This window comes from Rhinoraja longicauda, chromosome 34 (assembly GCF_053455715.1).
Source record: "Rhinoraja longicauda isolate Sanriku21f chromosome 34, sRhiLon1.1, whole genome shotgun sequence".
NCBI lineage: Eukaryota > Metazoa > Chordata > Chondrichthyes > Rajiformes > Arhynchobatidae > Rhinoraja > Rhinoraja longicauda.
In genome coordinates this window covers 21,427,789-21,453,251 of record NC_135986.1, presented here as the reverse complement: position 1 = coordinate 21,453,251, position 25,463 = coordinate 21,427,789, and the positions used below count along the sequence as shown (strand labels likewise).

Genomic DNA, 25,463 nt, shown 5'->3' with positions numbered 1-25,463 from the left:
CCCCCATTACCCCCTGAATCCCCTATCATTAAGAGCTCTATCTAGCTCTCTCTTTAAAGCATCCAGAGAATTGGCCTCCACTGCCTTCCGAGGCAGAGAATTCCAACTCTCTGACTGAAAAAGTTTCATCGTATGTCAGTTCCGCCATAACCTGGCGAACCTACGCTGCACTGCCTCAAATAGGAACAGTGTCTTTCCTCAAATTAGGAGATCAAAACTGCACACAATACTCCAGGTGTGGCACTCAGGGAATCAAATGCAAATCAGGTGGTGAGTTTTTGGCCCCAGAGTCTGTAAAGGCAAGTGCTGTCACTCGACATACGCTCGGTCTTGACCCGAATTGCCTGAAGATGCAACAATGATACAGCCCATCTCAAACGACGATTAAACAGGGAGACAAGCAAAGGGGTCAAACATAACACAGAGCAACAGAGAGCCGGAAACACTCGAAATGTGAAATTCCTGGTATTTATTGTCAAGCTTTCAATACAAGGAAACGAACAACTATAAATTAAAAAAAAGTATACTTTCTAACTAGTGACAGATGCGCAAATACTAACTAGCACAGAGAACATGACGGAAATGGCGAGAACAAGTCCAGGCTTCAGAGAGGTTGGAGATAGGACACAAAATGCTGGAGTAACTCGGCAGGGACAGGCTGCATCTCTGGAGAGGAGGACTGGGTGACTGAAGGCCGAATCACCCATCCCTTCTCTCCAGAGATGCAGCCCTTCCCCGCTGAGTTGCGCCAGCAATGTTGTGTCTGTCTTGGATGTGAACCAGCATCTGACACATTCGCAAAGATTGGTCTCCGCTCACCGTGGGGCGGGGAAAATGAGTTCCAGATCGGGAATCACAAAGTATTTTGTATCCATTTTTTGTAAAAAAAAAACTGGGGTACTGCATCACACCAAACACCTTTTGATCAACATCCAGGCGATGAACACATCCCTTACAACCCGAAGTTTTTGCAAGTGTACAGGGAAACCCCATTCTGTTCTCGAGGGATAATTATCACTCCTGCAAGAAATAAAGAGAGAAAGCACACATGGACATCAATTTTTTGTTTTTGTTTTTGATTTTCCGCATCTCTGTGCCCCCGAAACACGCAGTCGGATCACACCCTGTCCTACGTGAGCCCCGGGCCCACGTGAGAAGCAGACTTGAAGATATCCAGTGACTAGTGCACAAAGGAAAGGACGTCCTTGACACAGAGAGAGAGAGAGAAAGGGGGGCGGGACATCCCTGTCGGTTTGCTCCTGGGCCTGGCCAAGATGGCCATTCGCGGGTGGTCGATGGTCTTGCCAGAGTCGGCTGCCTGCCCCTCTCCCGGGCCTACGTCCGTGCTCGCGTGTCCCTGGAGAGGGAACACGCGGTGTCCACGGGGACTCTGGAGGCCTTCCGTGGGCGCTGGTCACCGCGGGGGGGGGGGGGGGTTGAGAGCGCTGTAAATAACGAAGGCAACATTGTACTATAATGATTACTTGATGTATTGTAACCTCTGAATGTGGTTTTGATGTGATGTATCATGCGTTTGTGCTGAATAAAGTCTTTGAAAAGGGAAACAAAAAAGAGAGAGAGAGAGAGGAAAAAAATCAAAATGGTCGAGTTCTTTGCTAATTTTGGCAAAAAGTATTTTTGTGGTTGTGAGATTGTAAGAGTAAAAATCCAGCAACATATAAAAAATGGAGGCAACTGCGCATTATACTAGGCCTCTGGCAAAGATAATAGAGCAGAGCAAGATAGACCACTCGACCCGAAAGACCGTAGTACGTCACGGCGGCCATTTTAGTAGGCAGAAACTTGCAGAAACATTTCAAAAGAAAAATAACAAAAATCTGTGAGTTGATAGGTGAGATATATTCTGCATTGGAATGGTATCATCACACATAGTGTTTCCCCAAAACACTGATTACACTGCGAGAGGCAAAGCGAACGGTGGGTTTTGCCTACTAAAATGGCGGACGATACGCTCCTTTGCGTACTGCACTTCGGTATTGGCGATTTCGACGGAGTGGTCCATCTTGTTCCTCTAGTATCTTTGGTTTCTGGTCAATACTTCCCACTCCTTCTCACCCCGACTTTTGACCTTACTGTTTCCTACTCTGAGGAAAGACATTCTTGCCATAGAGGGAGTACAGAGAAGGTTCACCAGATTGATCCCTGGGATGGCGGGACTTTCATATGAAGAAAGACTGGATAGACTCGGCTTGTACTCGCTGGAATTTAGAAGATTGAGGGGGGATCTTATAGAAACGTACAAAATTCTTAAGGGGTTGGAGAGGCTAGATGAGGGAAGATTGTTCCCGATGTTGGGGAAGTCCAGAACAAGGGGTCACAGTTTAAGGATAAGGGGGAAGTCTTTTAGGACCGAGATGAGAAAGTTTTCTTTTCACACAGAGAGTGGTGAATCTGTGGAATTCTCTGCCACAGAAGGTAGTTGAGGCCAGTTCATTGGCTATATTTAAGAGGGAGTTAGATGTGGCCCTTGTGGCTAAAGGGATCAGGGGGTATGGAGAGAAGGCAGGTACAGGATACTGAGTTGGATGATCAGCCATGATCATATTGAATGGCGGCGCAGGCTCGAAGGGCCGAATGGCCTACTCCTGCACCTACTTTCTGTTTACTTTAAATACTGTCAATGGATGCCTTCTGCTGCACCCCCCCTCCCCCCCACACCCTCCAATTCGCGCATCGACCGTACGAAATGTGAAGCAGGGCCGGCTCCAACACATTTTGATGCAAACGCCAACCGGAGTTGCTGGAAACCTCCAGCAGTTCAGGGAAAGGGGGGCAGCGAGCAGAAGCTGCTGCTTCAACCAAGCCCCGCTGCCCAAGCCTGCGACCCTGAGATAAGGGAATGGGCACCGGGGACAAAGGAAATAATACAGACCAGGGCGAGGTGGGTTGGGGAGTGGGCCTTGGGCAGGACGTAAGGAAACCCCCTTGCTTCCCTTTGCACATTAGCCACTGAGTAAGGCCAAATCTGCCACGCCAGACACACACACACATCTCTGCAGTTGCAACGCGGAGAGCGCCTCACCTTCGGATCAGAACATGGAGTACTGCATGCGGCCCATGTAGGCATCCCCCGCTGAGCCGGGCCCGTCATACGGAGAGCTAGAGGACATGGCGGCCGAGGCGCCGTGTGCGTAATCATACCCGTATCCGGAGCTGGCGGAGGCCATGGGGTTCCGACGCAGAGGGCTCCTATCCCGGCCGTAATAGGAAGGGTCTGGAGGCGGCACAGCGTGCCTCCCATAGGGGTCTAAGCCTCCAGGGACGCAGTCGCTCATGGCGGTGCCTATAGGTGGAAGCTGAGTCGACCGGCGATCATAGTAGGGGTCTCCCATCGGCCCGTATGGCTGTGGCAAGTAGCCCTCGTAGTGCTCAGCCATCCCGTACCGCTCGTCATAGACCGGACGCTCCGCGTACGCCGACGTGGGCCGCCCCGTGTACGGTTGGGGGTAGTCGCAAGGGAATCCGCTGTCGAAACCAGCGCGATCTTTGGGGCATTCTTTAGACCAGTGTCCCTCTTTACCGCACCGAAAACAGCCGTTTGTTTCGCCCATCCCTGGTTGTGCCCGGAGCCGACTTCTCGACAGCTGGACATGGATCCGTTTGCCTTTAAAAACAAGACGCAAGAGTTTTGCTCAATAACATCTTTCCAAACGCGCACACTTGCCGTGGTCATGTTGAGCCCGTATGCAAAGCTCGGCGGGGGGCCACGTTTAATTATAACGGCTACCTAGGGCAGTCGCCATGTTTTAGTGGAGTCAAATGGTCACCTTAGCGAAGGGGGACTGTGAGGGCAGGTGTCTGGTGGAAAAGAAACATTGCACTGTTGATTGATCTGATTTAATTTACAGTTCCGAAATATCAATACTCGGCACAATAGACAACAGGTGCAGGAGGAGGCCATTCGGCCCTTCGAGCCAGCACCACCATTCAATGTGATCATGGCTGATCATTCTCAATCAGTACCCCGTTCCTGCCTTCTCCCCTTACCCCCTGACTCCGCTATCCTTAAGAGCTCTATCCAGCTCTCTCTTGAATGCATTCAGAGAATTGGCCTCCACTGCCTTCTGAGGCAGAGAATTCCACAGATTCACAGCTCTCTGACTGAAAAGGTTTTTCCTCGTCTCAGTTCTAAATGGCCTACTTAAACTTATTCTTAAACTGTGGCCCCTTGTTCTGGACTCCCCCGACATTGGGAACATGTTTCCTGCCTCTAACGTGTCCAACCCCTTAATAATCTTATACGTTTAGATAAGATCTCCTCTCATCCTTCTAACTTCCAGTGTATACAAGCCTAGTCGCTCCAGTCTTTCATCATATGATAGTCCCGCCATTCCGGGAATTAACCTAGTAAACCTACGCTGCACGCCCTCAATAGCAAGTATATCCTTCCCCAAATTTGGAGACCAAAACTGCACACAGTACTCCAGGTGCGGTCTCACTAGGGCCCTGTACAACTGCAGAAGGACCTCTTTGCTCCTATACTCAACTCCTCTTGTTATGAAGGCCAACATTCCATTGGTTTTCTTCACTGCCTGCTGTACCTGCATGCTTCCTTTCAGTGACTGATGCACTAGGACACCCAGATCTCGTTGTACGTCCCCTGTTCCTAACTTGACACCATTCAGATAATACTCTGCCTTCCTACTCTTAGCACCAAAGTGGATAACCTCACACTTATCCACATTAAACTGCATCTGCCATGCATCCGCCCACTCTCACAACCTGTCCAAGTCACCCTGCAACCTCATAGCATCTTCCTCACAGTTCACACTGCCACCCAGCTTTGTATCATCTGCAAATTTGCGAATGTTGCTTTTAATCCCTTCATCCAAGTCATTAATGTACTATACGACAAGCAGTCAAACCGCACTGCTAAAAGATAAACTGGGACAAAGAACTTTTAGTTTAGTTTCGAGATACAGCGCGGAAACAGGCCCTTTCGGCCCACGTCGACCAGCGATCCCCACATATTAACACCATCCTACACCCACTAGGGACAATTTACACTTACGCCAAGCCAATTAACCTACAAACCTGCACGTCTTTGGAGCGTGGGAGGAAACAGAAGATCTCGGAGAAAACCCACGCAGGTCACGGGGAGAACGTACAGACAGCGCCCGTAGTCGGGATGGAACCCGGGTCTCCGGCGCTGCGTTCGCTGTAAGGCGGCGACTCTACCGCCGCGCCACCGTGCCGCCCTTCTTCAATAAAGGTGATGACCCCCTGATTTTCAATTTCATGAAAGATCCTTCAAGTTTGTGATACTCAGAGACATCAATCGGGCAGAGGAGGCCTGATCAATGCTGTGTCAGGATGCAAAGTGTCCAGCTGGCTGGATTTTCTGCAGATGCGACACTGTAGTCAAAGATTCAAAGTACCCCCCCCTGTCTTCCAGTTTCCTGAAAAACTGACCTGAGCCAGCAATGGCATCATCGCCCAGCCTGGTGGAGAAGGACAACTAAGTTGACCAAGCCCTTTTTTTGTTAAAGAGATACAGCACGGAAACAGGCCCTTCGGCCCACCGAGTCCGCACCGACCAGCGGTCCCCGCACATTAACACCAAGGATGAGAGGAGATCTTATCGAAAAGTATAAGATTATTAAGGGATTGGACACGTTAGAGGCAGGAAACATGTTCCCAATGTTGGGGGAGTCCAGAACAAGGGGCCACAGTTTAAGAATAAGGGGTAGGCCATTTAGAACTGAGATGAGGAAAAACTTTTTCAGTCAGAGAGTTGTGAATCTGTGGAGTTCACTGCCTCAGAAGGCAGTGGAGGCCAATTCTCTGAATGCATTCAAGAGAGAGCTGGATAGAGCTCTTAAGGATAGCGGAGTCAGGGGGTATGGGGAGAAGGCAGGAACAGGGTACTGATTGAGAATGATCAGCCATGATCACATTGAATGGCGGTGCTGGCTCGAAGGGCCGAATGGCCTCCTCCTGCATCTATTGTCTATTGTACCCTACACGCACTAAGGACAGTTATACTTATACCACGCCAATTAACCTACAAACCTGTACGTCTTTGGAGCGTGTGAGTAAACTGCAAAGATCTCGGAGCAAAACCCACGCAGGTCACGGGGAGAACGTACAAAACTCCGCACAGACAAGCACCCGTGGTCGGGATTGAACCCGGGTCTCCGGCGCTGCAAGGCAGCAACTCTACCGCTGCGCCACCAGGAAGGTTGCAAGTCCTCTCTCACCCCACCCCACCAACTGTGTCACTGAATTTCAGAACACACCGGTGTTTGCAATTTGCCGTTACTTTGGTGAGACAGAGAGAACAAGAAAAATGACCAACGCAGCAGGCTGCAGAGCTGGCCCGGGTAAGAAAAATAAATATCAATGGATAATTAATGCAACGATGCAATATTTAACTCACGCACACTACTTGCCACACAGCAATTCATCAAGTCAATCGACAAGGTCCGTGCTGGCCTTCAGTTTTCCATAGAGAAGGCTCTCAGCTGCAAACCGTTCAGGTCTTTTGTTTTTTTAAGGCAGCTGCAAATCGCTCAGATAGCTGACCTTGCTCTCCCCTTCAAAGAAGAAAGTTGTGGAACTTGCAAGATGCAAACGGAAAGGGCATGAGCAGCAGGGCTTCTGCTAGGACTGAAATCTCTGGAGGCCAATAATCCACAGCTTCCAAGCTGCTATCAGCCAACTGAACCATCCCACCACAACCGGAGAGCCGTGCTGAACTACTATCTACCTCATTGGAGACCCTCGGACTATCCTAGATCGGACTTTGCTGGCTTTACCTTGCACTAAATGTTATTCCATTCTCATGTATCTGTACACTGTAAATGGCTCGATTGTAATCACGTATTGTCTTTCCACTGGCTGGATAGCACGCAACAAAAGCTTTTCACTGTACCTCAGTACACGTGACAATAAACTAAATTGAACACCATGGGAAAACCCAAGGGAGAACATTTTTCCAGGAGATTCGAGATAAGACTGGGCTATCAAGGGTCCATGAAGGATGAGGGGGGTCCTTATTGAAACATATAAGATTATTAAGGGGTTGGACATGCTAGAGGCAGGAAACATGTTCCCAATGTTGGGGGAGTCCAGAACCAGGGGCCACAGTTTAAGAATAAGGGATTTAGAACGGAGATGAGGAAAAACTTTTTCACTCAAGAGTTGTAAATCTATAGAATTCTCTGCCTCAGAAGGCAGTGGAGGCCAATTCTCTGGATGCTTTCAAGAGAGAGCTAGATAGAGCTCTTAATGATAGCGGAGTCAGGGGGTATGGGGAGAAGGCAGGAACGGGGTACTGATTGTGAATGATCAGCCATGAAAACATTGAATGGTGGTGCTGGCTTGGAGGGCCGAATGGCCTACTCCTGCACCTATTGTCTAAGATGTCACTGGACTTTGATAAAAGAAACATTGGTGACTATCACTTCTTCAATAAAATGTCAGTCAGAACAAGATGGTGACTGGAGGAAAGAGAGAGGGGCAGGAATGACAAATGAAAACCAAACATTCTTAGGCGCTGCACACAAATGTGAGACAGCAAGCAAGTTCTCAAATGGTCAAAGATTTACCACTAAACAAAAATTAAAAAGGCTCAAAGGACATTGATTAAAGATGGCCTGTTTTTGAATGAGCAACAGAATTGTTTGAAACCAGCTTCTTTCAAATTCCATGATATCTTTTGGGCGTGCAATTTCACAATTAGCTCGGCAATTCAAAAGATTATCGACATAGGCGGGTAAAATACAAAGATATCATTCTAAACCAGACCGAACAAAGGGAAGAGATTTACAATGAAGACTCTCCTCATTGCGAGATCTCTGAATGCATTCAAGAGAGAGCAAGATAGAGCTCTTAAGGATAGCGGAGTCAGGGGGTATGGGGAGAAGGCAGGAACGGGGTACTGATTGAGAATGATCAGCCATGATCACATTGAATGGCGGTGCTGGCCTGAAGGGCCGAATGGCCTCCTCCTGCACCTATTGTCTATTGTTTTGGAGGCAAAAACATGACAAAGTGTGAGGTCACGTACTTTTTTGATTAGAGTGATCAAAAGGCAGGTGGTTATGTAAATGAAAAGGGACTGCAAATAGTCGTGCAGTGGGATCGAGGAGTTCTTGTGCATAAATCACAAAAACGTTAGCAAACAGATCCAAGTAGCTAAGGTTCATAATTCATGTGACAAGAGCAGAATCAAGTCCACTCCACCATTCAATCTTGGCTGATCTATCTTTCCATTCTCCTGCCTTCTCCCCATAAACCCCCGACACCCGTACTAATCAACAATTTAGCAATCTCTGCCTTAAAAATATCAATTGACTTGGCCTACATAGCCTTCTGTAATGGTGTAATGGTATTTAGATTTTTTTTTTTAGATTTAGATTTAGAGATACAGCGCAGAAACAGGCCCTTCGGCCCACCGGGTCCGTGCCGCCCGGCGATCCCCGCACACCAATACTATCCCACACCCACTAGGGACAATTTTTTAAACTTTTGCCCAGCCAATTAACCTACAAACCTGCACGTCTTTGGAGTGATCTCGGAGAAAACCCACGCAGGTCACGGGAAGAACGTACAAACTCCGTACAGACGGCGCCCGTAGTCGGGATCGAACCCGAGTCTCCGGCGCTGCATTCGATGTAAGGCAGCAACTCTACCGCTGCGCCTATATTGGCCTTCATTGCAAAGGGTAGACACAAAATGCTGAAGTAACTCAGCGGGTCAGGCAGCATCTCGGGAGAGAAGGGATGGGTGACGTTTCGGGTCGAGACCCTTCTTTAGACTCTGAAACGTCACCCATTCCTTCTCTCCCGAGATGCTGCCTGACCCGCTGAGTTACTCCAGCACTTTGTGTCTACCTTCGATTTTAACCAGCATCTGCAGTTTTTTCTCCTACTTCATTGCAAAGGGGTTGGTGCTTAGAAATAAGATTTAGTTGTTCAGTGTGATGTTGAGGCCATACCTGGAATACTGCCCACAATTTTGGTCCCTTTACCCAAGGTACGATGACATTGGAAGCAGTCCAAAGGAGATTCTCCAGACTATGTAGAGGGATGAGATTTCTGTCCTTTGGAGCTTAGAAGAATGAGGGGTGATCTCATTAAAACATACAAGCTCCTAAGGGGGCTTGGCAGGGTAGAGGTTGAGATGTTTTCACTTGTGGGAGAGTCTTAAACAAGGGAATTATAGCCGCAAGAGGCCAGTCATTTAACAACAAGGTACGTAGAAATGTCTTAGACAATAGGTGCAGGAGTAGGCTATTCGGCCCTTCGAGCCAGCACCGCCATTCAATGTGATCATGGCTGATCATTCTCAATCAGTACCCCGTTCCTGCCTTCTCCACATAACCCCTGACTCCGCTATCCTTAAGAGCTCTATCTAGCTCTCTCTTGAATGCATTCAGAGAATTGGCCTCCACTGCCTTCTAAGGCAGTGAATTCCACAGATTTACAACTCTCTGACTGAAAAAGTTTTTCCTCATCGCCGTTCTAAATGGTCTACCCCTTATTCTAAACTGTGGCTCCTTGTTCTGGACTCCCCCAACATTGGGAACATGTTTCCTGCCTCTAACGTGTCCAACCCCTTAATAATCTTATATGTTTCGCTAAGATCCTCTCTCATCCTTTGAAATTCCAGTGCATACAAGCCTAGTCGCTCCAGTCTTTCAACATACGACAGTCCCGCCATTCCGGGAATTAACCTAGTGAACCTACGCTGCACGCCCTCAATAGCAAGAATATCCTTCCTCAAATTTTCATGTAAGGCAGAGGGATATGTTCGGAAGGTTGGGGAATTGAGGGCACGGAGGCAGAGGATAGATCAGACGTGAATGCAGGGGCAGGCTTGAGGGACCAGTTCGTATGTACGGGTGGAAAAAAAGTCAGAGTTTAGTTTAGTGATACGGTGTGGAAAGAAGCCCTTTGGCCCACCAAGTCCACGCCGACTAGCGGTCCCCGTACACTAACACTATCCTACACACTCGGGACAATTTACAGAAGCTAATTAAACTACAAACTCGCACGTATTTGGAGCGCTGGAGTAAACCGGAGCACCGAGAAAAAACCCACATGGTCACGGGGGGAACGAACAAACTGTGTACAGACAGCACCCGTGGTCAGGATGGAGCCCGGGTCTCTTGCGCTGTGAGGCAGCAACTCTGCCGCTGCGCAACCATGCCGCCTCGTTGCACAGAGCACGCAGGGAAGTTCTAAGCGACACTTTATTCTGTAAAGTTTCTCTTGTGAATAAAACCGTGGAGCCCTGCATTCTGAATGGGAAACCTTTTCCAATGAAACGTGGGCTGGCGAAATCAGAGGTGGCATGTCGCCTGCTCCATAACTGGGAGAACTATATTACATAGAAACATAGAAAATAGGTGCAGGAGTAGGCCATTCGGCCCTTCGAGCCTGCACTGCCATTCAATATGATCATGGCTGATCATCCAGCTCAGTAACCTGTACCTGCCTTCTCTCCATACCCCCTGATCCCTTTAGCCACAAGGGCCACATCTAACTCCCTCTTAAATATAGCCAATGAACTGGCCTCAACTACCTTCTGTGGCAGAGAATTCCACAGACTCTCTGTGTGAAGAAATGTTTTCTCATCTCGGTCCTAAAAGACTTCCCCCTTATCCTTAAGCTGTGACCCCTTGTTCTGGACTTCCCCAACATCGGGAACAATCTTCCCAAGAAAGATCTAGCCTCTCCAACCCCTTAATATTGCCAGATCAGCTCTTTGAGTGTGTTGAATGTTACATTGTACAAAAACCATTCATGACCTAAGATGGCATCCTAACCCGAGAGAGCATTTCCCGTTGTCTCTCCCGGGGGCGAGCAAACGGAAGTGCACCCAAGGACACGTCAAGGGCCAAGATACCGGCCGTGAACCATTGCGTAAAAGTAGCAACACCAAAGCAACCTCGGCACTCAATGCACAATCGACATCAGCCTTTTGTTACTGAAAACTGCTGAGTTTTCCCATATATTAAACGAAGCCTCTCCCTAGCGCAGTTTTCTACAAATATTCACACCCCTGGCCAGCGATTTACACGCCATCTCCCCGTGCCAGAGGTCCTAACAGAGCGCATCATCCTTCACGTACACGATGACAGGTGTAAAGGGGGTCTCGACTAGGGAGGGCTGTTTGCATTACGTGGGGACATGGCACTTCTTTTGTTATCAAGAGCCACTGATAACAATCAGCACTGGGTATGCTCAGTAACATTTTAACCGACCTTCATGTAGCCTTCCCCAATAGATAAGAAAATAAAATTACAGCCAATGCAACAATCAGTGTATATTTATTCAAACACTATTCAATTCACATCTGGGGGGGGGGAAGGAGGAGTTATCAGAGCCTCTCGTTCCATAGAATAAGCCATGCATTTGCCTCATGTCTTCTAGTTCTGGTTAAGAATCAATTCTCAGCCAGCCAGTAGCTTTTCGACATAGCGCCTTTTGCCAACCAGCAAGTACTCAGCTGCGAGGATACTACTGGCATTTTTATACAGTCTATTCAACGTCGGGACTCAAATGTACCCACCCATCATGAGATGTGGGCCAACGGAAAGGCCAACCACTCTGGGATAGCCCAGGTTTGGGAATTTGGGAGGGGGAGGAAGCTTTTTGTTGTTCATTTACTTTGTTTATTCTAGATCTTTCCATTAGCGCTTTCTAAGCTTGCAGCCCAGAGGTATGAACATTGACTTCTCCAACTTTAGATAGTTCCTCACTTCCCCTCCCCTTCCCAGTTCTCCCTCTATGTTCCTGTCTCCACCTATATCCTTCCTTTGTCCCGCCCCCCCCCCCCCCCAGTCCCCCGACATCAGTCTGAGGAAGGGTCTCGACCCGAAACGTCGCCCATTCCTTCTCTCCTGAGATGCTGCCTGACCCCCTGAGTTACTCCAGCATTTTGTGTATGTCTATTCTAAGCTCACAGTGCCCGCCACCAAGGAGGACAACGGCAGCAGGCAAACAGAAGCACCACCTCCTCGGGGGGCCCTCTTAAGTCCCACGGCAAAACATAACTTCACAAGTTCGGGAGTTATAGGAGTAGAATTAGGCCATTCGGCCCATCAAGTTCACTCCGTGCATTCATTGATCGTGTGCCTCCTAAACCCATTTTCCTGCCTTCTCCCCGTAACCCTTGACGCCCGCTCAACTTCACCAGAGACGTCACTGTGGTGAACAGCAGCAGTTCACACCACCTTTCTCACGGGCAATTAGGGATGGGAATGAAATGCTGATTGTGTCTGTGACACCCTCGCTCTGCGAATGAATGTTAGAAATGTTCACTAGTACACCGGCCAGCGATTCACCGGGGCAGGGAAACGGCAACCATTGGCTTGGGACACTGGGGGATATTCTCGTTAGGTGTACCTTCTCCTCAGGTGTCAATTCTAATTTTTATTTTTTTTAATTCAGTAGGTGATGGCTCAGCATATTTTTAATTCTTCGCACGTTGCCCCAAATGCAACCATGGCCATTTACAGGGAGGGCAAACGTACAAACGTGCTTGGGCTCCTGCGAGATGCAGCCAGTACGGCAGCCCTAACCCCCGCTATCCCACGGCTCTTTCACCTTTAAACTCAGTGCCGTCAAACCCTCGGATGGCCTCCATGGCATCCTCCTCCCTCTCCATGTGCACAAAGGCGTAGTTCTTGACAATGTCACACTCAATGACAGGTCCATACTCCTCAAACCTGGCCTGCAGCTCCTGGTTTGTGCATTCGCCACCAATGTTGCTGACGTGGAGCTTGGTCGAGGTCTTCACCTTGCTCTTACTGGCTTCCACGTTGATTGGAAGCCCGTGGAGTTTGTGGTGGTGCAGGTTCTTGATCGCCTCATCTGCCGCCTCCTTGTCCTCCATGTGCACAAAGCCATAATTCTAATGGAAAGAGAAAATAACCTTTCAGTAGTTTCTCCTCCAGCCCGGCGATTCTGAATGAGGATAAACGACTCGAATTCCTGCTTGGGTCTTTCGCTATCGACCCGGCCAAATACCAAACTCCACTCACTCCATCTCAAATCTGTTTCTCACAACTGGGATCTTCACTTCTGCTATTAAAACTAATTCACCATTCTTTATCCAGATTACACTCAGTAGTCACTGAGGGCGTGCAGCGTAGGTTTACTAGGTTAATTCCCGGAATGGCGGGACTGTCATATGTTGAAAGACTGGAGCGATGTTAAATCTAGCATCAATCACTCAAGCTGTTTAGAGACCTAAATAATGAGCAATGCTTCTGGCTAAGGCAGCTGCTGTAATCAATGCCGAGTTCACAATTGCCACAAAAAAAAGACAACACAGTGGGAGAGTAACTCAGCGGGTCAGGCAGCACCTCTGGAGAACATTGATCGGCGACGTTTCACATGAGTTGGTGAGGTTTCTGGTCGAGACCCTTCCTACATCTCACGATTGCCACCACCATCCAACTTCAATCCCTCACTGTCCAAATGTGTAAGATAATAACTGTAGACGCTGGTTCAAATTGAAGGTAGACACAAAAAGCTGGGAGTAACTCAGCGGGTCAGGCAGCATCTCAGGAGAGAAACATAGAAAATAGGTGCAGGAGTAGGCCATTCGGCCCTTCGAGCCTGCACCGCCATTCAATATGATCATGGCTGATCCTCCAGCTCAGTAACCTGTACCTGCCTTCTCTCTATACACCTGATCCCTTTAGCAAAAAGGGCCACATCTAACTCCCTCTTAAATATAGCCAATGAACCGGCCTCAACTACCTTCTGTGGCAGAGAATTCCACAGACTCACCACTCTCTGTGTGAACAAATGTTTTCTCATCTTGGTCCTAAAAGACTTCCCCCTTATCCTTAAGCTGTGACCCCCTTGTTCTGGACTCCCCCAACATCGGGAACAATCTTCCCGCATCTAGCCTCTCCAACCCCTTAAGAATTTTATATGTTTCTATAAGATCCCCCCTCAGTCTTCTAAATTCCAGCGAGTACAAGCCCAGTCTATCCAGTCTTTCCTCATATGAAAGTCCCGCCATCCCAGGGATCAATCTGGTGAACCTTCTCTGTACTCCCTCTAAGGCAAGAACGTCTTTCCTCAGGTTAGGAGACCAAAACTGCACACAATACTCCAGGTGCGGTCTCACCAAGGCCCTGTACAACTGCAGCAGAACCTCCCTGCTCCTAAACTCAAATCCTCTTGCTATGAATGCCAACATACCATTCGCTTTCTTCACTGCCTGCTGCACCTGCATGCTTGCTTTCAATGACTGGTGCACCATGACACCCACGTCACGTTGCATCTCCCCTTCTCCCAATCGGTCACCATTCAGGTAATACTCTGCTTTCCTGTTCTTGCCGCCAAAGTGGATAACCTCACATTTATCCACATTATATTGCATCTGCCATGCATTTGCCCACTCGCCTAATCTATCCAAGTCACTCTGCAGCCTCCTAGCATCCTCCTCGTGGGTGACGTTTCGGGTCGAGACCCTTCTGAAGAAGGGCTGTGTTGGTAGGCTGATGAGGTGTGGAGGGAGTATGGCGAGGTCGTGCAGTGATGATGGAATGGAAGGGTATGCAGTGGCAGTGGATTGCAGGGGTGGGCAGGATTGTAGGAGTTGTTTGCTTTGGGATAAAGAAAAACGTGTAGGAATGGAAGGATCTGCACAGTCCGTCTCAACTAACCTGATCTCCCGGTGGCTCAGCACTTCAGCTCCCCCTCCCATTCCCAATCTGACCTTTCTGCCCTGGGCCCCCTCCATTGTCAGAGTGAGGCCCAGCGCAAATTGGAGGAACAGCACCTCATATTTCGCCTGGGCAGTTTGCAGCCCAGTGGTATGAACATCGACTTCTCCAACTTGGGCAGCTTACACCCCAGCGGTATGAACATTGACTTCCCCCACTTCAGGTAGTCCCTGCTTCCCCTCTCTATCCCCTCCCCCTTCCCAGTTCTCCCACTAGTCCTCCTGTCTCCGACTACATCCTATCTTTGTCCCGCCCCCTCCCCTGACATCAGTCTGAAGAAGAGTCTCGACCCGAAACGTCGTCCATTCCTTCTCTCCTGAGATGCTGCCTGACCCGCTGAGTTACTCCAGCATTTTGTGTCTACCTTCACTGTCCAAACATCGTTTGGGTACCAGAACATTTGTTTTCTATAATGCATCTGCTCAGGGAGATATGTACCACCTCAGGGCCTTGTTGCATTTGCCCACAGTCTATTGCCGGTTTTACATATCTGCTTCTAACTCTTGTAATCGAATCTCACAACAACGAAGATTTGCATACATGTTCGAATGCAATCAGTAGGATGTGAAAATGGTAAATTCCACTAGTATACTTTGTATCTTTCAGCTAAAACTGAAACCATGATCTTGACCACCCTCTCAGCTGTGTCCAGTGATTTATAGGCTTTGCATAACCAATATCTTTAAGATATATGGAGAGAAAGGATAGGTGACGTTTCGGGTCAGGACCCTTCTTCAGACCGAGTTCCCCGAGTTCCTGACCCGAGACGTCACCTCTCCCTTCCCCAGAGATGCTGCCTGACCCGCTGAGTTATTCCAGCACTTTTTGTGTCTATCTTTGGTATAAAACAGCATCATTCAGGTTTGGAGAATGTTGTCTTTGTGACACGACTCAAACTAATTGAAGGTGTTTATTCAGAAAATGCTGGAGTAACTCAGCCGGTCAGGCAGCATCTCAGGAGAGAAGGAATGGGTGACGTTTCGGGTCGAGACCCTTCTTAGACTCAAAACTAATTTATCTGTATTTCAAAGATGTAATCTGTCCTCTTCCAAGTGGGGAACTGTGCAACAAAACTTTCCCGGCGGGAACCATCCCCCTTGGATGGTGCAACCTTTGGACCCCTGGAGCAGTTTGGGGCGGAAGGATTTTATTGTAACACTTTTGCACCACAAATGTGTTCCCCTTGATGTTACTTCAAGATTATATTAAAACCCACCTGCTGAGAACAAATGGTAAATGTTATTTTATTAGTATATTGACTTGTATGGAGTATGGATGTTGGGAGGTCAAGTTGCAGTTATACAAGACGTCGGTGAGGCTGCATTTAGAGTATTGTGTTCAGTTCTGGGCACCATGTTATAGGAAAGATGTTGTCAAACTGGAAAGGGTACAGAGAATGTGTAGGAAGGAACTGCAGATGCTGGTTTAAACCGAAAATAAGATACAAAAAGCTGAAGTAACTCAGTGGGTCAGACAGCATCTCAGGAGAAAAGGATTAGGTGACGTTTCCGGTCGAGGGAGAGGTTGAGAAGGATGGGACTCTATTCCTTGGAACACAGGAGGATGAGGGGTGATCTTATAGAGGTGTATAAAATCATGAGAGGAATAGATCGGGTAGACACAGAGTCTCTTGCCCAGAGTCGGGGAATCGAGGACCAGGGGACACAGGTTTAAGGTGAAGGGGATAAGATTTAATAGGAATCTGAGGGGTAACTTGGGGTCGGCCCGCTGCAGACTTTTCAGCGTCCGGCGCGGCCTGGAACGTGGCAACTTCAACAGCCTGACCGCAGGAGAAGGCGGCAGGGGAAGAGAAAATACATTCTGGCCATCCATCACAGTGAAGAAGTGACTGGAAGAGACTCACTGTGATGGATGTTTCTTTTTGTTTGGTGTTTGTTTATGATTGTGTGTGTTATTGCTTATTTCTATTGCTCCATATTGTGGGACTGTGGGTAATCTTTCATTTCAATGCACATTTTATGTGACAAATAAAATCGACTATTGACTATTGGCGTATGGAACGAGCTGCCAGAAGAGGTAGTTGAGGCTGGGGCTATAGGTTGGGAGGTCATATTCCAGTTGTCTAAGACGTTGGTGAGGCTGCATGGTGTTCAGTTCTGGGCACCGTGTTATAGGAAAGATGTTGTCAAGCTGGAAAGGGTACAGTGAAGATTTACGAGAATGTCACCAGGTCTAGAGGATGTAAGGTCTAGGGAGAGATCGAGCAGGCTGGGACGCTGTTTCTTGGAGCGCAAGAGGATGAGGGGTGATCTTATAGAGGTGTGCAAAATAATGAGAGGAATAAATCGGGTAGATGCACAGAGTCTCGTCAAGGGTGTTTTATTGTCTAATATTGTCCAGATAGAACAATGAAATTCTTACTTGCTGCAGCACAACAGAATGTGTAAACACAGTGCACTGTAAACAATATAATAAACGAGAGTTTAAAAAAGTCCAGTGTGTATATATGCACACACTCACAAGTACACACATATATATGTGTAGGAACGAACCGCAGATGCTGGTTTAAATCAAAGGTAGACACAAAATGCTGGAGTAACTCAGCGGGACAGGCAGCGTCTGTGGAGAGAAGGAATGGGTAAGCATCATCTCTGGAGAGAAGGAATGAATAGGTCTGTCTGAATGAATCAGTCTGAAGAAGGGTCTCGACCCGAAACGTCACCCATTCCTTCTATCCAGAGATGCTGCCTGACCTGCTGAGTTACTCCAGCATTTTGTGTCTACCTACACACACACATATATATAGTAGACACAAAATGCTGGAGTAACTCAGCGGGTCATGCAGCATCTCTGGAAAGAAGGAATGGGTGACGTTTCAGTTTGAGACCCTTCTTCAGACTATATATATATATATATATATATATATATATATATATATATATATATATACGCATATACACACACACATATATACTCACTCACACATATACACACACACAAATACATATATATATATAAATATATACACATACATATGTACACACAAAAAAAACCCAATAATAGTGCAACAACAGTCTGAAGAAGGGTCTCGACCCGAAACGTCAACCATTCCTTCTCTCCTGAGATGCTGCCTGACCCGCTGAATTACTCCAGCATTTTGTGAATAAATACCTTCGATTTGTACCAGCATCTGCAGTTATTTTCTTATACAATAATAATAATGTCTATTGTAGTTCAGTGAACTGAATCTCTTGCCCAGAGTAGGGGAATCGAGGACCAGAGGACACAGGTTCAAGGTGAAGGGGAAAAGACTTCATAGGAATCTGAGGGGTAATTTTTTCCACACACACGGTGGTGGGTGCCAGAGGAGGTAGTCGAGGCTGGGACTATCCCATCGTTTAAGAAACAGTTGGGACAGGTACATGTGGATAGGACGGGTTTGGAGGGATATGGAGCAAGTGCAGGGCAGGTTGTGACTCTAGTGTGGCTAGGCCGGTGTGGGCGAGTTGTGACTCTATTAAAACCCGGTTGGTTTGTTTGTTTGTATGTATGTATGTATGTAAACATAGAAAATAGGTGCAGGAGGCCATTCGGCCCTTCTAGCCAGCACCACCATTCATTGTGATCATGGCTGATCGTCCCCAATCAGTACCCCGTGCCTGCCTTCTCCCCATACCCCCTGACTTCGCTATCCTTAAGAGCTCTCTCTAGCTCTCTCTTGAATGCATTCAGAGACTTGGCCTCCACTGCCTTCTGAGGCAGAGAATTCCACAAATTCACAACTCTCTGACTGAAAAAGTTTTTAACTCACCTCAGTTTTAAATGGCTTCCCCTTTATTCTAAGACTGTGGCCCCTGGTTCTGGACTCCCCCAGCATTGGGAACATTTTTCCTGCATCTAGCTTATCCAGTCCTTTTATAATTTTATATGTTTCTATAAGATCCCTCTCTCATCCTTCTAAATTCCAGTGAATACAAGCCTAGTCTTTTCAATCTTTCCTAATATGATAATCCCGCCATCCCAGGGATCAACCTGGTGAACCTACGCTGCACTGCCTCAATAGTAAGGATGTCCTTCCTCAAATTAGGAGACCAAAACTGTACACAATACTCCAGATGTGGTCTCACCAGGGCCCTGTACAACTGCAGAAGAACCTCTTTACTCCTATACTGAAATCCTCTCGTTATGAAGGCCAACATGCCGTTAGCTTTCTTCACTGACTGCTGTACCTGCATGCCAACTTTCAGTGACTGGTGTACAAGGACACCCAAGTCTCGCTGCACCTCCCCCTTACCTAACCCATACATATGTATGTATGTATCATACTCAAGTATGTATGTATCATTCCTCAAGGTATGTATGTATGTATGCATGTATGTATCGTACTCAAGTATGTATGTTTCATTCCTCAAGGTATGTATGTATGTATCATACTCCTCAAGTAAGTAAGCATTATTCCTCAAGGTATGTATGTTTGTGTGTATGTATGTATCATACTCCTCAAGTATGTATGCATCATTCCTCAAGGTATGTATTGCCTTTGTTCGGGAGGGGGAACAAAAGCAATGGAAAATTCCACCAAGGACCAGGTTTGGACAGCTGGAGGCAGCCCGGGACTGGCAGATGCTGGTGGATGTGGACCAACGGCTTACAGTTCCACCAGAGATAGCCATCACCAACTTGAGGCCTGATCTTGTGCTCTGGTCCAACTCTCAGCGCATGGTGTATTTTGTGGAGCTCACAGTCCCTTGGGAGGATGCTGTGCAGGAAGCCTTTGAAAGAAAGAAACTGCGCTACACAGACCTTGCAGCGGAGGCAGAACAGCGGGGCTGGAGAGCAAAGATCTGCCTGGTAGAAGTTGGATGTCGAGGATTTGTGGCAACATCTACCGTAAGACTGATGAAGGACCTGGGGATCAGCGGACAAGCCCTACGCCAGGCTATCAAGGAAACATCACAGGTGGCAGAGTGGCTCTGGCTGAAGAGGAAAGACCCCATCTGGTCTCCCAAATAAGCCGGCTCGGCAGATGCAGAGGGGGGTGGTTCTGGGACGCCAGAATGCACTGCTGAGCCTACTGGAGACGTCGTGGGTCCAATCAGCGAAACGTCGATGAAAGTAGGTGCCCACTTGATAACCCCAATGACGTGTCTGCCTAGCCTTTCTCAACATCGGAGGAGCATAGGTAAGTGCATAAGCCTCCCATCACCATCGGGAGCAAATTGACATTTGGCACCTTGGATTTCTAACATCTTGTCCTGTGTATTTGGAAACATATCATTCCTCAAGGTATGTATGTATGTATTACACTCAAGTATGTATGTATCATTCCTCAAGGTATGTATGTATTATACTCAAGTATGTATGCATCATTCCTCAAGTATGTATGTTTGTTTGTATGTATGTATGTATGATACTCCTCAAGTATGTTTCATTCCTCAAGGTATGTATGTATTATACTCAAGTATGTATGTATCATTCCTCAAGGTAGGTATGTATGTATGTTTGTATGTATGTATGTATCACACTCCTCAAGTAGAAGGTATTTATTCACAAAGTGCTGGAGTAACTCAGCAGGTCGGGCAGCATCTCGGGAGAGAAGGAATGGGAGACGTTTCGGGTCCAGACCCTTTTTCAGACTGAAGAAGGGTCTCGACCTGAAACGTCACCCATTCCTTCTCTCCCGAAATGCTGAGTTACTCCAGCACTTTGTGAATAAATACCTTCGATTTGTACCAGCATCTGCGTCTGTCTGTCTGTCTGTCTGTCTGTCTGTCTGTCTGTCTGTCTGTCTGTCTGTCTGTCTGTCTATCTGTCTATCTGTCTATCTATCTATCTATCTATCTATCTATCTATCTATCTATCTATCTATCTATCTATCTATCTATCTATCTATCTATCTATCTATCTACCCGCTTTGAACGGGCACACTTGTTCTAGTATAATACTAAAACTCAGATCTTGTGTATATTTTTTTTTGTGGTTTGGCCTGATATATTCGTAACAGCGATTGCAGCAAAACGGCGGACCGTAGCACGACGGTTTTCGCACCGCCTCAATCGCCAATCTCGCGCTCGCTCGGCCGTGATATTTTCATTTAATTTGGTCGCGTGTTTTTTAAGTTACAGAGGTTTTAAAGCGCTGCCCCCCCCCTTTTTCAGGGGGGCGCTGCGGTGCAGATTTAGTTTTCAGCTTGTGGCTTGTGACGGCTACATTGTTTCGAAAAGTTTCCAGAAAAGGATTTAGTTTTCAGCTTGTGATGGCTACATTGTTTCGAAAAGTTTCCAGAAAAGCACTGATTGTTTTGTTATTGCAAGTCAAGTCAAGTCAAGTCAAGTCAATTATATTTGTATAGCACATTTAAAAACAACCCATGTTGACCAAAGTGCTGCACATCTGATTAGGAAAAAAGGAAAAAAAGAAGGTTATAGTGGTCACTTGACATACACAGATCAGGAGGACGGGCCCAACGGGCACACTTGGAGAGTAAGAGTGGGGCTGGGGGAGGAGAGAATGGGGGGTGTGGGGACGGGCCCAACGGGCACACTTGGAGAGTAAGAGTGGGGCTGGGGGAGGAGAGAATGGGGGGTGTGGGGACGGGCCCAACGGGCACACTTGTTCTAGTATACTATTAAAACTCAGATCTTCTATATGAATATATTTGTATGTAGGGTTTGAGCAGTTATCAGTGATTTCGGCAAAACGGTAAACCGTCGCGCCACGGTTTTTGTACCGCTTTGATCACCAACCTCCCGTCTGACCGGCCGCGATATTTTCATTTAATTTGGTCGTGTATTTTTTAAGTTACAGAGGTTTTAAAGCGCTGCCCCCCCCTCATTTATCGAAGTTTTGACAGAAGGGGGGCGCTGCGGTGCGGCTGTGCTCAGTACGCATGCGCGGAATCTCCTCACTCTGTACTCAGCACGCATGCGCGGCATCTCCTCACTCGCACCAAAACAATGGACGCCGTTGGCGGCGCCAGCCCGCGATCACCGGCTCACCTCTCCTCTCTCCCATTGCTTCTCTCCTCTCTCCCACACCCGGGAGAACATCTCCCCGCTATCCCCCCCCCCCCCCCCCGGGCCTTTGAATGATGCGATCTCCCGCAACCCCCCCCCCCCGGACTTTTCACTGATCAGATCCCCCGCACCCCCCCCCCCCCCCCCCGGGCCTTTAACTGATGCTAAGAGTGTGTCTGGGGGGAGAGAAAATGGGGGGGGGGCTGATAATGGGGAATGGGACAACAGGGGTAGTGCGGAGGGGACTTGGTGGTGGGGGAAAGAGGGGTACTGGGAAAAGGGGAGGTCCATATCCCTCCCCTCTCCCTCCCTCCCCCCCCTCCCTCCCTCCACAAATACCACCCCATCTCTCATCACCCTCCCCCCCTCCCTCCCCCCTCCATCCTCAACACATCCCTCCCTCCACCACTCCCTCCCCCTCGATCACTCCACACCTCCCTCCCCCAAACCTCCCTCTCCCTCCCTCCCCCCTTCACTCCCTCCCCCCTCCCGGATACAATGGAAACCCTAAGAGGACGGGCCAAAGGGGAGAGTAAGAGTGGGGATGGGGGACGAGAGAATGGGGGAGTGGGGAATGGGCCCAAAGGGCCCACTTTGTCTAGTTTTCTTATAGTACTCCTCAAGTATGTATGTATCATTCCTCAAGGTATGTATGTATCATACTCAAGTATGTATCATTCCTCAAGGTATGTATGTATGTATGTATCATACTCCTCAAGTATGTATGTATGCATCATTCAAGGTATGTATGTATGTTTGTTTGTATGTATCACACTCAAGTATGTATGCATCATTCCTCAAGGCATGTATGTATGTATGTTTGTTTGTATGTATCACTCAAGTATGTATGCATCATTCCTCAAGGTATGTATGTTTGTTTCATGTTTGTTTGTATGTATGTATGTTTGTATCATACTCAAGTATGTATGCATCATTCCTCAAGGTATGTATGTATCATACTCCTCAAGTATGTATGTATACATGTATACGTATACATACAAGGTATGTATGTACGTATCATTCCTCAAGGTATGTATGTATGTTTGTTTGTATATATGTATGTATCATACTCTTCAAGCATTCCCAATCTCGTTGTACCCCTGTACAATGACAATAAACATATATTGTATTGTATTGTATGTATGCATCATTCCTCAAGGTATCATATCATATCATATATATACAGCGCGGAAACAGGCCTTTTCGGCCCACCAAGTCCGCGCCGCCCAGCGATCCCCGCACATTAACACTATCCTACACCCACTAGGGACAATCTTTTACATTTACCCAGTCAATTAACCTACATACCTGTATGTCTTTGGAGGTATGTATGTATGTATGTTTGTTTGTTTGTATGCATCATTCCTCAAGGTATGTATGTATGTTTGTTTGTATGTATGTATCATACTCCTCACGTATGTATGTATGCATACAAGGTATGTATGTATGCATCATTCAAGGTATGTATGTATGTTTGTTTGTATATATGGATGTATCATACTCCTCAATTTATTCACAAAATGCTGGAGTAACTCAGCAGGTCAGGCAGCATCTCGGGAGAGAAGGAATGGGTGACGTTTCGGGTCCAGACCCTTCTTCAGACTGACTGAAGAAGGGTCTCAACCCGAAACGTCACCCATTCCTTCTCTCCCGAGATGCTGCCTGACCTGCTGAGTTACTCCAGCATTTTGTGAATAAATCGATTTGCACCAGCATCTGGAGTTATTTTCTTATCATACTCCTCACGTATGTATGCATCGTTCCTCAAGGTATGTATGTATGTATGTTTGTTTGTTTGTTTGTTTGTTTTTTTGTATCATACTCCTCACGTATGTATGCATCGTTCCTCAAGGTATGTATGTATGTATGTTTGTTTGTTTGTATCATACTCCTCACGTATGTATGCATCGTTCCTCAAGGTATGTATGTATGTATGTATGTTTGTTTGTTTGTTTGTTTGTATCATACTCCTCACGTATGTATGTATGTATGCATCGTTCCTCAAGGTATGCATGCAGTCTGAAGAAGGGTCTCGACCCGAAACGTCACCCATTCCTTCTCTCCCGAGATGTTGCCTGACCTGCTGAGTTACTCCAGCATTTTGTGAATAAATGCATGTATATCTGTCTGTCTGTCTGTCTTCATTCCCCTCTGCTCACCTTGATGATGTCGCACTCGGTCAGTTTGCCGTACTTCTCGAACAGCTCCTTCACCTCTTCTTTCGTCGCGATCCGAGGCAGGTTCCCGATGAAGATTTTTACCATTTTTATTTTTTTGGGGGGGAAGAGGGGGGGGGGGGGTAATTTAAAAAAAAATGTTCAAAAAAACCCCTTCCCAAAAAAACGAGGTGAGGATTCCTTGAGGCGGCGAGTGTGCGTGTGTTTTGTTGTGGTTGTAGGGGTTGGTGGTTTATTCCGCCGCCGCCGCCGCCGCTCGACAAGATGGCGCCGCGATGCGCAGTGAACGGAGCAGATGTCCCGCCCCCGTCGCCCTCCCATTGGCTCCCGGCGCCGTTCCCCTCCCTCCGATTGGCCCGTCGCGCTGTCACTCCTTCCCATGCTCCCGCCCGCTCTCGGCCGTTCCCGCGTTCGATTGGTCTGTCTCGCGGTCACTCCGAAACCCCCCCTGCTCCCGCCCCTCTCGGCCATTCCCGCGTCCGGTTGGCCCGTCCCGCTGTCACTCCATCCACTTGCTCCCACCCCCTTCTCGACCGTTCTCGCGTCCGATTGGTACATCCCACTGTCACTCCGTCCCCCGCTCCCGCCCCTCTCGGCCAGTCCCGCGTCCGATTGGTCGGTCCCCGCTGTCCCCCCCCCTGATCCCGCCCCTCCTGGTCCGATTGGTCTGTTGCGCTGCCAATCCATCCTCTGCTCCCGCCCCTTCTCCATTCCCGCGTCAGATTGGGCCGTCCCGCGGCCAATTCATTCCCTGCTCCCGCCCCTCTGAGCCAATCCCGCGTCCGATTGGTCAGTCCCCGCTGCCCCCTCCTCGTCCGATTGGCCCGTCCCGCTGTCACTCCGTCCACCACTCCCGCCCCTCTCGGCCATTCTTGCGTCCGATTGGTCGCTTCCCGCTGCCTCTGCTCCCGCCCCTCCTCTTCCGATTGGCCCGTCCCCTTCTCCATTCCCGCGCCCGATTGGTCCGTCCCGCTGCCAATTCATCCTCTGCTCCCGCCCCTCTGGGACATTCCCGCACCCTGATTTGTCCGTTCCGCTGCCGTGCCCCCGCCCCCTTCTCCAGTCCCACGTCCGATTGGTCACTCCATCCTCTGCTCCCGCCCCCTTCTCCATTCTCACCTCCAATTGGTCCATCCCGCTGCCAATTCATCCTCTGCTCCCGCCCCCTTCTCCATTCCCGCGTCCGATTGGTCGGTCCCGCTGTCAATTAACCATCTGGTCCCGCCCCCTAGGTCACCTTCCTTGGCCAAAGTGGGACCTTGAGGCATCTCCATCAAGAGTCAAGAGGGTCTTGGGTAGACCCACAAAATGCTGGAGGAGTAACTCAGAAGGACAGGAGAGAAGGAATGGGCGACGTTTCGGGTCGAGACCCTCCTTCGTACTGACATCACGATGCAGCTTTTCTGGAGAGAAGGAATGGGCGACGTTTCGGGTCGAGACCCTTCTTCAGACTGACTCCTGGTCCTCCAAAATATTCCAAATGGAATTTAAACTGGTGGTGGCGGAGTATGGCCTTAAACAAGAAGGGCTTCTTGGAGAAGAAGAGCTACCTTAAATTTAGTTGTGTCTGGTTGAGTAACTATAGTAGTCAAG

At 48.2% G+C, this 25,463-nt stretch overlaps 1 protein-coding gene across 4 annotated transcripts; it reads right to left on the bottom strand.

Moving 5' to 3' along the window:
* Positions 1–466: 466 nt before the first annotated feature.
* LOC144609728 (RNA-binding protein 4-like) lies at positions 467–24,147 on the bottom strand. 4 transcript variants are annotated; one of them, XM_078428234.1, is made up of 4 exons: positions 23,853–24,147; positions 12,579–12,885; positions 3,406–3,625; positions 467–1,020 (listed from the first exon to the last, which is right to left on the bottom strand). In XM_078428234.1, exons 1-4 carry the CDS (start codon positions 23,955–23,957, stop codon positions 906–908), a joined length of 747 nt encoding a protein of 248 aa, XP_078284360.1. In that variant the 5' UTR covers positions 23,958–24,147; the 3' UTR covers positions 467–905. The 4 variants fall into 4 exon arrangements, with proteins under 4 accessions (XP_078284360.1, XP_078284362.1, XP_078284363.1 ...); XM_078428236.1 differs by having other exon boundaries at positions 3,547–3,625; XM_078428233.1 differs by having other exon boundaries at positions 884–1,020; positions 3,044–3,625.
* Between the last annotated feature and the right edge of the window lie 1,316 nt (positions 24,148–25,463).

Bases quoted from the DNA above. Each gene is read 5' to 3' on its own strand.
- LOC144609728 (XM_078428233.1), bottom strand. From the start codon at position 23,957: ATGGTAAAAATCTTCATCGGGAACCTGCCTCGGATCGCGACGAAAGAA. The intron at 12,886-23,852 runs GTGAGCAGAGGG...TCTTTCCATTAG, and splicing joins CCGAGTGCGACATCATCAAG to AATTATGGCTTTGTGCACAT. The intron at 3,626-12,578 runs GTGAAAGAGCCG...TTGTTTTTAAAG, and splicing joins TGACGGCACTGAGTTTAAAG to GCAAACGGATCCATGTCCAG.